Below are 12,532 nucleotides of genomic sequence, written 5' to 3'. Positions count from 1 at the left end.
GTCGCCCCATGTGAAAAAAGTGCAACCTGCCCAGGAGTGGCACTACACACACGAAATGCTGATGCAGCAAGATGGTGCAACAAAAAGAGACACAGGTTCCTGGTGCTCCTGACAAGAATACGAGCAGACACAGAAGAACACACAGCGAATGGACACAGAGAGCAGAAAATGGGGGGGGCAGTAATAAATAAAAAATAAATCTTAAAAAAATAAAACAAAAAAAAAAACCTCTGGGGAATCTGTCTTTTAAAGGAAATCTTATTAAAAAAGATTATTAAATAGGCAAATTAGAAAACCACAGCCTTATTTACTTCTTTATTTGAAAATTAAAGAAGGGACATAATATATATTGAGTTACAGCAAGACATGCCTATAAAATGCTAACTCTATAAATTTATTTATAAGGTATGTCTGACATAATCTGAAGCAAGGTATTATGCAAAACATTTTAACATTAACTCCACACAATGGATGAGAATGTGGAACACATTAATCAATGGGACTAACAAAAGAATTGAAATCCCACCTAACACTAGCCTGCTGCTTAGTGCTGCTGACCTGGCCATCATACTTCATAAACTATGCCATGCCTCAAATCATCTCCTAAAGAGCACTTATTGTCGTAAATATTTTAATATTCTTTTTGTACAAGAGAAGGCACTGTAATGCTTTATTTTCTTCCTTATCATACAATAAAGTACAAAGTAATTTCCATCTCATTAATCTAAGAAAAAATTTCAAAACAAGATAAATTAGCCCCAAGCAAGCATATGCTAATCTTTAAAATCAATTTTGATTAGAAATATTCCTTTCACCTTGTTTTCAAGGAGAAAAATGTAGAATTACTGCATTTAAAAAGCAAATAGAATGAATGTAAGAACAAATCTTAGCAGCTTACTGGTTTGTAAATAAGATATAATTTCAAAAAGTTATCATTCTATCTTTCTCCATTATGCAAAATACACAGAAATATCAACCTGTCTATAGTTCAGGAGAAAAGGCTTAAGAGTTTTATTAAATCCTATTGAAAACCTTAGTCTCTCTGCTTGACCTCAGCTGTTTCCACCCCACACTGTTCCATAACATGTAAGTGGGGATTGAGCCCAGACCTCCTGGCATTTCGGGAAATCCTTCTGATTTGGTCTCTGTGCAGACCAGACACTCCATGCCTGCTCCTAACCTCCATGCACTTGTCTGCATCCAATGCCGGAAGGAAAGGGCTGTGCCCTGACACTTGCAGAGAAGGACTGCTGTGTTCTGACAGAAACCCTCTGTGCTAAATTTAAAGTCTTTCATGAGACCAGAGGGAGGCTTGCAAAGGGACTGGAGTGAAGGTTAGTGGTGCCAAAACCATTTCCAGCTCATGGGCCCTATTACTACAATTCCCATTTTATAAATATAGCCATTCCATGTCTGACTCAATATGAAATGATCTGAAATGCTTTTCAGCTACTCAATTCTATGTTGAGCAAGTTTGGTCTTTCAAGTGAAAATCTTGATGCACATCTGTTTCCAATGCATTCTTGATTATTCTTTGTGAACAAAACCAAAGAGTCTGTCTCTATTTTGGAATATGTTAAAGAAAACCTCCAATCATAAAGATCTCCATTCTGAGTGGGGCACGTGGTGCTCACAGATTCTGTGTGATCACAGCTGCTCCCCGAAGCCGTCCTTTATAGATAAGGGGACAGTATCAGGCCTGTGGACATTTTACAATAAGGAGCCACGTTCTCCTTGCAAGACATGGATGTTCTGACTGCACTAAGGAATGTCGGAGGGATTCAGATTCACATGTGCAATTGGTCAAACGGTAATCCAGGCGGGAGACCTGCACATTTCATCCAAAGAAGTCAGGAAATCGTTCAAGGGATGATAAATGATAGGGGAAAAACACTCACGCAGACAAGCCACATTAGACATTATCAAACAGCAAAACAATGAGTCAAAGACATTTATTATTGCAGTTAAGAACTCACAAACTTAATTTTAGAATACCAGGAAGATTGGCAGGTTACATAAAATGTGTTTTCAACCTAAGCCAATAGCTGCCAAAATATTTACCAACATTCCTTTGTTCCCTACAAGGGACAAGCTCAATAGTCCAAGGCAGAGCTCAAGTCTCCTGGCCACCACTCTGGCTCTCTCACTGTCTGACACCTTCAGGGACAGACAATGTGACAACCTTAAAATCAAGGCTCTTGTCACATCAACTCTTTTCCTTAACAGAAACCTTAAATCTAGACTGAGGATCGTGTCGGCAATTCCACAGATTTGCAACATGGGCACATTTTCATATACAGATGCTGTCAAATATCTGACAGTCATTTGAAATGAAGTAGTGGCCAACACCCTGAAATACTGGTGCTGTATGAAGGGCTCAATTCATGACTTTGTGTCCAGGAATAGAAAACACCTTCTCAAGCCTTGACAATCTCCTCCCACCCAGATTCCTTCTCCTCATGCCTTGTGATGTTCTTCTAGGTGTCAAGACAAAACTGCGGATGCAGAAAAGTGTTTCAGCAAAAGCAATGGGACACTGGGCAGGGTGAGTTTTACATCTCAGAAAAGGACCCTTGGCAATCACCACTTCAATCTTACTAAAAATGGGAAGGAAGGCAGAGGACTTACTCTAGAGCAGGGCTTCTCCACCTTGGACTGTCCAGATTTTGGACTGGAGAATTCTTTGTTGCAGAGGCTATTCTGCACTTTGAAAGATGTTTAGCAACATCCCTGATCTCTAACCTTTGTATGTCAGTAGTACCTCCCTAGTTGGGACAACCAAAAATGTCTCCAGGCATTGCCAAGTATGCCCTGGTTGAGAACTGCCGGCTGAGGATGAGTGCAAGGCACTGGCTGGCACAGTGTCTGGCTCATTCCATGGTGACTTGCTCTGTACAGAGTGCTAGAATGCAGAAGAAATGGGCGGCTCATAAAGTCGGCACCCAGGAGGCCCCAGCCCTGGACCTCTTGGCTCTACTTAGTTTCAGCTTCTTAGGTCCCTTGTGACTGAGAAAATATAATTGCTAGGCACTCCGTTCTCTATAGCATATGAAAAATGTATAGGATGCTTATATACACATTTTTGAGGTTTGCTCACATGCAACCTTATGAGGAAGTAAAATAGGTGACACTGTCCTTTGTTTACAGCTAAAGGAACTAAGGCTCTCAAGTACAGCCATATATATCTCTTGTAGACCCCAGTGCAGGGTTTTGCTCCTGAAAGGACCTCAATAAACATCACCTTAATTTGATTCACTGACACTTTACAATTACTAACCTTGGTAGTGATAGCATCAGCCTTCCAGTTACCATGAATCTAAACCGGTAGCATCTTCATCTCCTACCCTTCCATATCCAAAGTCCACTAGAAAAATCATTGTAGGGTTGTGAACTCTAGCTCTACAATATTAGTAAGTCATTTGCCTACTTTCTATTTCCAGTCCCAGTTCTGTTGTGCTAGCTCAAGTACTTGTTGCCTTTTGCCTACATTCTTACACTTGACTCCTGTCTTTGTCCCTGCAAACCTCCTGCTGCTGCCAGAATCATTTTACTGAAAAAAAAAAAAACAAAAAACCCAACCACATCACTCCTTTGTTTAAAAGCCTTCAGGAAAGCCCAAACTGCACTGCACAGAATTCAAGGGCCTCCACAATCTTGGCCCAGTATTCTCAAACTTATCTTCAATCACACCCTCCCCTCCTTGATAATCAGTTGGCCACCACTCACAGGTCATTGACAGAGAAAAACAGCCTTCCCCCGCAACTGTCTCCCCCATATAGTAGAGAAAACATTCCTCCCCACCCCAAGTCTTCATACTGGAATCCTACCTAGCACTCTTTCAAAGCCCACTTCACCCAGCTCCTACATGAATTCTGCCCTACTCCTCCACGTGTGGGAACTGGCCCTCCCATTTCTGTGCTCCCATAGCACATGACTATTGCTTATTCCTTAAGTCAACACGGCCCATCCAGCTCCTAATTCTATCTGAATGTATCTATTTCCTCTCCTGGATTGCTAGTCCCTGAAGGCTTCTTTCTTTCCACAGCATCAAGCACAGTCTCTTACATATTGTAGGTACTGGATAAATGCTTAATTTAATTTAAATCACTTAAATAAAAAGAATTCCCCTTCTTTTTGGGTTTTACTGCCAAATCCTTTTATGTGGATAACTAATCTTAGCAGGGAAGATCCATCTAATCCAATCTATCACATGCTGGAAGAAGTCTTTCTATTTCAGGCTCAATAAACAGTCCCTCCAGGCAGTGGCAGGGAGCTTGCTCTTTGTGAGGCACAAGACTTCTTCAGTGCATAGCTGAAATGCTTGAATGAACCTTCTTGTATCAAACTGAAATCTTTTTCCTCCTCAAGATGCCTATCCTGAGGATCTATACAGGAATATCTAATCCCTTCAGTAAGATGGGCCATCCAATAGCTGAAGCCAATCATATACCTCCCCTAGGTTCAGCTCCTTCAACCTTTCCACATAGGCCATAAATCCATTCTCTTCTTATCTTATCCAACTCACCCCATCCTCACAACTATTCACTGGATATCCTTTTGTCAAATTCCAATCAGCAGGAGCCTTACTGAACATAAGGCTTCAATAAAGCCTGATCAAGGATTTCACAGAGGAATTGATGCCTTCCAAATAGGTACTCCTAAGCTGAATTTCAGCCAGTTGAGGCTGAATTAACTTTATTAGGCAGAAATCACATTGTTGAATTACACAGAGCTAATATTTAAACAAATACATCTAAGGGGGCTCAAAAGCCTGGTTGGTATATGCAATGAACATCAAGAACCCATCTTCCTATGAAAGCAAAAGTACCTTTCGTTTCCCTTTTTTGAAAGATCTTTCCTTTTGAGGCCAGTTTCTTCCTTGTCTACACAAGTTCAATAATTAAAAGGGCAAAGGCAATAGGAAGGGTTTCAAAATGGCAGAGAAATTTGAAAGTCTCATGAACATTCAGGTTTTGGACCTGGGTTCTAGGTATATGGTCTTGAAGCCACTAGGTTGCGGAGGCAAGGCCTTGGTTTTTTCTGTTGTGACAAAAGAGTAGCCATCAGGAAAATTGTCTTTACGGATCCCTAGAGTTTCCCAAACTTGCTTTACATGAAATAAAAATTATTAGAAGACCTGACCACAAGAGCACTGTGAAAGTGTTTGAAATTCTTGGTCCCAGTGGAAGCCCACTAACAGATGACGTGGGCTTTCTTACATACTTGAACAGTGTGTACATTGTTCAGGCGTACATGGCGACAGACTGCTAATTGCTGGAGCAGGGTCCTTCATTAGAGCAGCATGCCAGACTTTTCACGTATCAGCTGTGATGTGGGCTGAAGTATATTCACTCTGCAAATGTACTGCACAGAGATCTCCAAAACCAGCTTATCTTTTCATTAATACTGAAGACTAGGAGACCATGGATCCCCATTGTTTCCATAAGAGTCATCTTTCTGAAGGATTCATTACTAAATGGTACAGGTCTCCACATCTTTTACTTTCTCCTAATAATTATACTAAAGCCAATGATGCGTAGGCTGCAGGCTGCATCTCTGAAATGCTGACTGGTAAAACCCTCTATGCAGGTGCACATGAACTGGAACAACTGCAGCTCATTTTAGAATCTATTCTTCTTGTACACGAGGAAGATCATCAGGAGCTTCTCAGCATAATTCCAGTTCATGACTGAGCCATACAAACCTTTAACTCTGCTCTTCCAGGAATTAGTTGAGAAGCACTGGATTTCTTAGAACAGATTTTGACATTTAGCCCTATGGGTCAGCTGACAGCAGAAAAAGTACTCTCCCATCCTTACATGAGCATATATTATTTTCCAATGAATGAGCCAATTTCAAGTCATCTTTTTCATAATCAAGATGAAGCTGATGATATTTTTCTTTACAGATGAAACTCACAGTCACATTTATAACTGGGAAAGGTTCCAAGACTGTTAGTTTTCAGAGCATGATTGGCCTATACATAACAACTTGGATACTGAAGAAGTTCAGCATGACCCAAGAGCTCTGTTGATATCACTGATGAAGAAGAAGTACAAATTGATACTCGAAAATATTTGGACAGAGATTCAAACCCCGGGCCTCCTTGACCCGTGTGGAGCTGGCCATGCGCAGCGCTGATGCGCGCAAGGAGTGCCGTGCCACGCAAGGGTGTCCCCCGCGTGGGGGAGCCCCACGCGCAAGGAGTGCGCCCGTGAGGAGAGCCGCCCAGCGTGAAAAGAAAGAGCAGCCTGCCCAGGAATGGCGCCGCCCACACTTCCCGTGCCGCTGACGACAACAGAAGCGGACAAAGAAACAAGACGCAGCAAATAGACACCAAGAACAGACAACCAGGGGAGGGGGGGAAATTAAATAAATAAATAAATCTTTAAAAAAAAAAAAATACTCTACTGAGCTTTGCTGGGAGTATCAAGATCATCATGAAAACAAATACTGTGATCTGGAGTATAGTCACATGTGTAACTACAAAAAAGAGGTTATCATATTTAGATAACTTGGTTTAGAGAGAGTGAGTCAAGTTAATCATCATTATGATCCCAAGCTTATGACAATCTTTCCAATTGGAAAGAACAAAGCAAAGGAAAATCTGATAAGAAAGGCAAGTCAAAATGTGAAAGAAATGGCATGGTTAAAGCTCAGATAGCTCTAGAGGAAGCATCACAGCAACAGGCTGAAAAAGAGAGGGAAAAGAATCAGGGATCTGACTTTGATTCCTTTATTGTAGGAACTATTCGACTTAGTTCACAGCAAGAGCCTACTGATACTGTTAATAAATCAAGTGACTTGAATAGCTCATTGTCTCAACTAGAATTGAAAAGCTTGAACTCACAGTCAGTAAAATGAGAAAAAGAGGAAAAAGGAATGACAGATTTGGCTCAATTCAAAGCCATGGACCAAATTTCTTGAGATAGCCAGTTTGTGAGTGGTGAGGAGGACTGTTTTTTCATAAATCTGTTTGGTTGTGCGGTAAGGAAGGGTGAACAAATTGAGAAGGCAAACACACCAGTTACTTGGGCAGGTTCCTTAGCAGAAAAAAAGATGCTGAAATGCTAGAAACTGAGGCAGTAGAGCATGGGAAGCTTGGGGAGAGAGGAAATAAGGGTTTCTGAACAACAATGGGGAGTTCCTCTTGAGCGAGCAGCTTGCCTCCAGAGGCCTCCCACAGTGTCATGGCCCAGCTGGGTCACCACTGAAGGCACTGCAGGCCACAGGAACACCTGCTATGAAATCCTCCCCTCGACTCCTCGTAAAACATGCAGCAGCATTCTGAAACATCTGAACTAAAATACTCAGCAGACATTTCTTAGCATTCTTCATTACATGTGCTTTGTCTTTTTTATTACTAGTGTTTAAGTCATTTTTTACTTGAATCAGACAGTGTCATTTTAATAAGGATTTCATGAGTTCTTGGTTTTTAAAATCTGGACTTATTTTCAACTTGTGAGATAGTATTCATTTTAACTGGCATTTTGTTTGCACACAAAAATAAAAATAATTTCATACCCAAAATAAAGCAATGTAGGAGGAGACAAAAGAAATGCACAGAGACAAGTAAAAACATTTTCTCATAGAACAATGATCTGTTTTACAGGAAACAAAAATCTTGCCTTGAAATTTATACAGTGAGACTGTATATAATTGCGTGAAAGTATTTTTTTCCTAAAACATTTCTCATGAGTACTTTCAAGTTTATCAGATTTCTTAAAACACATGATACCAGCAGCAATGGAGAAATGAATGCCAAATTTGGTACCCATATGTTATCTACTTCAAGGTAATAAAAATATGTGGCAAAACACATACCACCCGTTGAGCTTCACAATACACATTTCTATTTTGCTAGTGTTTATTATAGTAAACTATTCTTAATAAGATTCAGTCACTGTTTATAAATGTTCTAGTATGCATTCTTCATTGTGAAGTGTTAATACATCACATCTTATTTATTTTAGCAAATCAATATATTTTCTGTATTTAACTGTAGAAAAGTTATCTTAGTTTTTAAAACGTATTTTCAAATACACTTTTTCCATTTGGCACTATGGTTTGTTGCCAAGCTAGCTTAATCCATAACGTCAGTTTATTTACATACTTAATATACTTAAGTGTTCATTTTAAGTAAAAGCACTCACTGTGCAGAGGAATTTGTATTTTGGAGGTACTTGATCTATCTATCAAGAAAAATTAGGAATTATTTTATTATAAAATGTTCCCAGAAGTCTTAATTGTGTTTATTAATCTGTAACGTTAGACTTGCATGCATGGAACTAAGGGGCATTATTATCATAATTTCAGAGTTGTGCATAAGACATATTTTGTTTTTACTGAGTGATCTATTCCCCATCCCAAGGTGAACATGAATACAATTAGGTTAAATGCAGTGTGGGACATCACAGTCTCTTGGAAATTTGTTTCACCTATTTTACTGAATACTGTATCTTTGGTTACCCTGCTTTTAAAAAAAAGGATAAATAAAACATGGCCAGTGGGGGGAGGGGGGGAAAGGTTTAAACAAACCCCCCAGACCTTTTAAAAATAAAGTAGTAATATGCCAGATTCCCCCCAGCTATGTACTATTAAAAATAACTAGAGTGACAAAATTAAACAAAATAAGCAAACAAAGTCCTGCAGGCTTCCTTGCTGTACTTTATTGGTGATTTTTTGAATCCTGACAACGCATTCAATGGTTTAACCACTGCACGGAGCTTTACATCATCTCAAAATGCTGTAAGTATGAATTCTATATCTTTAATAATAATCACATTGCTAAGGGAAATGCTGAGCCAAGACTTGTGGGGCGTCTCTGCACTGGCTGCCAGCTGTGCATACCGTGTGTCCACAGTGTATAAAAGTGCCTTAAATGGGGAAATGATTTCCTCTGTTTGGCTTTGCATAAACTCGCTAATTAGGTCAGTTAGTCTGATGACATGAATTAAGGCCATCCAGGCTCCACAAATGCAATAATTCGATTAAGGAATAACAGGACCCAACATTTTAGGCAATAATACAATTTTAGCTCCCAGTGCATATGGTGATTATCCGAGTCCTGAGGAAACAGCATGGGTGCTCAGAATTTAAGTATGGGGAAAAGAAAGAGAATGTGCCAAATAAATTAGGAAGATACAGTCATGCTCATTAGGCTTTCTGAAGGAACTGTGTAAAGTTTAGCAAACTAACAGGACTGTATTCATAGGAGAAATATTAATAGGAAAAAAATCTTGACTAGGAAATTTCATTGCAAAGTACCTTTGGTATCTTTGTGAGTGAAGAATAATCAAAAACATTTTAAATAAAAACTTAAGGTTCCCATTAAAAGTGGCTTAAAATCTTAAATTAATGGAAAGATTAACATAATTGTTACTTTTTCAATATAAAACATATTTTGAGAGCACTTTGGTTTCATAATTTCTTCCACTGTATTTCATCATAATCTATTATACTTGAACCATAAAGACACAAGGTTCAAATATAATTCTAGCTTCTCAAAAATACACACATGAACTTCAGCATGTTTACAAATAAATGCAACTTAAAAAAATGTCTTTACTTTGGGTCTTCATCCTTTGTCTGATAACCCTCAACATATTTTAAGCTCACGAGACAATCATGAGTAATTAATTTCAAGGGAAAAATATTACCCTACCCTCTTCAATGATCCATATTTTAAAACAACACTTATTCCCAGAACATGGCTTATCAATGGAAACATTTCAAAGCAATCTTATTGTGGGTTTAAAAGTTTTGCAATTCCTACATGGTATGGAGCAAAAACTGTTTAGCCACAAGTTTTTACCTATAAGCTTTTCGGAAAGAAACTCACACTTTTTAAAGACTTCTAGAAAGAGCCAGACTGTATCTTCTAGGTAAGTATGTATGCCTTAAAGATCACTGTGTGCTTTTTAAAAATAATACCAGGGTCTAGTCATTTCTAAATACTCTGGATTATGATCCAAGTGCATGCTTCTGATAACAGCATTAGAAGGACATATGCCACTCACCCTCTCAGGAGTTTGAAAAGCATGCAGCCCAGGGAGAACCAGTCAGCACTGCTGTCATACGCCGTCCCCTTCTGCAGCACCTCAGGAGCCATGTACCCATGGGTGCCCCTAGGGAGAAGAAAGCACACACACGTAGTTGGCCAAGCATGCTCATCTGGCAATATCTCATCTGGTAACATCTGGTAACAGCTCACCAAGAGGCTCAGGAGCCATTCATTAAATGGCAGCAACTATGAACAGGGAGAGTGGACAATCGTGCTTCAACACAAACATGAGTCATTGAACATCCGATGGGAAAACAATCTTCTCTGTTTTAATTAGTACATGAATTCATATAAATGACTTACCATACAAGATAAATATGAAAAATGTCAGCTCCATAGTCTAGGAGGTGAAATCTGAATCTCAGTCCTCTCTCTACTGTGCCTATGAAGAACAATACATCTCCCGCCCTTTCGAGAGTCCTCGTCCAGACACGTGTCGGGGGTGGGGGTAGGAAGATAGAGAACTATGCAGAGTGAGATGGACCTTGGAGGCCTGGGGACATCCCCTCCTTGTGGGGGGTGCCAGCTTCCCACGCTGAGAACCCGAGCTCACAGGGGCTAATGTTGGAGGGCTACTTCCTTTAGTCAGTTGGGGAACAGACCCCAGGAACTAGGAAAGAAGGAGGAACATAGCCAACAAGTATATGTGATGAAGAAATCGTGTGTAATGTATCCAAAGTTGCTGACAGGTCAGAGGACTCAGCTCAGCAATGGGAAGAGGATTTTCAGGAAGTTGAGAAGATCACTTGGGAGGAAAACAATTTATGCATAATTTGCACTATCTGCCAGTCTAAAGCCCTCCCCATTCCACAATTCTCCACCCTCCTTAAGGAGCTGAGGCTGCAGTGTTCCATCTTGTGGAGTAAAGAGCTGCTGATAAGGGACTTTTAAAGGCCTCTGCAAATGCCCTCATCTGTACGCCCTTAACCCCTCCATCAATTTCTTCATGAATAAAATGTGTAATAAAGTAACAACTATCTTACAGGGTTGCTGAGCGATTACACATACATAATGGCTTCAAATTGTGCTGGTGTCAAGGAAGAACTCAGTTCATGTTAGGATTTTAATTTCTATTCTTATTTTATTAGATTCAAATTCAATTTACTTATGCTCACAAACATTGATATCTGCTCAGGAAAATGATGCTAGGTATTTTTTTTAAAAAGGCTATATGGGTCCAGTGCCCTGTTTAAAGGGTATATTTTGAAAGAGTTTTGTCGGTGAGAATGGGCGCTTGTCCATCAAGGTAGATCCAGTCACCCAGAGCTCAAGGTTTAACAGGCTGAGGTCACTGGACCACACTGCGAAAATGCAAGAGTTTTAAGAGGCATATACAAATAATTTTCAGTGTTGCCTGGAAAGACCTCTATGTTGACCTTTCCAGGTCTCTTCCAAACCTGTGATTTTGTGATTCTCAGGATCAAAACAAAATTCTGATATAGAAATAAATCTTAAGGATAAATAAAACAAGTATCTGTGGATCAGTTCCCCAAGCTTACACTAGACAGAGTTAAAACAGGAGCACTGCCTGCCTGCCTCTGGTTGTCCCTAACTGGCAGCTACTACTGCTTCCTGACACAATCTGCTACACGTTTATAGCACTATTCATACTGGAAGAACACTTGAACATTTTAAGACACTGTGCCATGAGAGAGAGCTTTGCATTCTTGTAAAAGATAGGCGAGAATCCAAATTAGTCATTGATGACTGCTCGACTCCAAAAGTTTTCCTTTAATTTTTCATGTCTAGTCGAGTTAATTTTTAATTTACCATAATTTGTGATTCCATCATTAAAAGGGCTAAGTCAAAGTCGCATGTCCAGGTGTTCAACTACGAGACTCACGGGCTTTGTAGATGGGATGGGCCAGTCGTAGATAAAGTTCAGCCATCACAGCTGCAGTTTTGAGGAGACCTTAGAAACCACATTCAGGGTGAAATTCTGGCCAAAAGTGTTTAATCTAGTACTAAGTAGATCATTTCGAAACCTCTAGTATTCACCTGTACAGTGTAAAGGGCACAGGCTTTGGCACTGGACAGCAATGAATTCTAATTCTAGCCCCACAAGGGCTAGCTATGCGACCTTGTTCAAGTCACTCAATTTCTCTGAACCTTTTTTTCCATATGATAAAAGGAGAGTAATAATACTCATAACTTCTGGGGTTTCTGTGATAGTTAACTAATTAAACAACCCATGCTGCTGTCACCGACCCCATCCAGCTACACACACACTGGCACTTCATGGCTGGGTGTTTACAGGTTGGGCAGTTCCCAGAGGGCAGGGACTATTTCTATTTTATGCACCAATCCATCGCCAGCATTTGACATACAGCATATACCTGATAAGAATTTGTTGAAATAATTAGCTAACTTAATCCTCCTGACTATCACATGAGGTAATATCATTATTACCTCCCCTTCAGAGCAGAGATAAACGAGGCTGATACAAGTTGGAAGGGGATTCAAATTCAG

General features: G+C 39.9%; 1 protein-coding gene and 1 pseudogene across 1 annotated transcript in view; one reads left to right on the top strand and one right to left on the bottom strand.

Moving 5' to 3' along the window:
• GRK3 (G protein-coupled receptor kinase 3) overlaps positions 1 to 12,532 on the bottom strand; it is a 152,508-nt gene that overhangs the window by 24,331 nt on the left and 115,645 nt on the right. The window contains exon 13 of the mRNA XM_058281566.1: positions 10,020 to 10,127. Within this exon, the coding sequence (XP_058137549.1) occupies positions 10,020 to 10,127 (108 nt within the window). The remainder of the gene's footprint in view (positions 1 to 10,019; positions 10,128 to 12,532) is intronic.
• LOC111760678 (mitogen-activated protein kinase 6 pseudogene) lies at positions 4,935 to 5,693 on the top strand (annotated as a pseudogene).

The sequence above is a fragment of the Dasypus novemcinctus genome, chromosome 19 (genome assembly GCF_030445035.2).
Source record: "Dasypus novemcinctus isolate mDasNov1 chromosome 19, mDasNov1.1.hap2, whole genome shotgun sequence".
NCBI classification, from domain to species: domain Eukaryota; kingdom Metazoa; phylum Chordata; class Mammalia; order Cingulata; family Dasypodidae; genus Dasypus; species Dasypus novemcinctus.
This window is presented reverse-complemented; position numbering and strand designations above follow the sequence as displayed.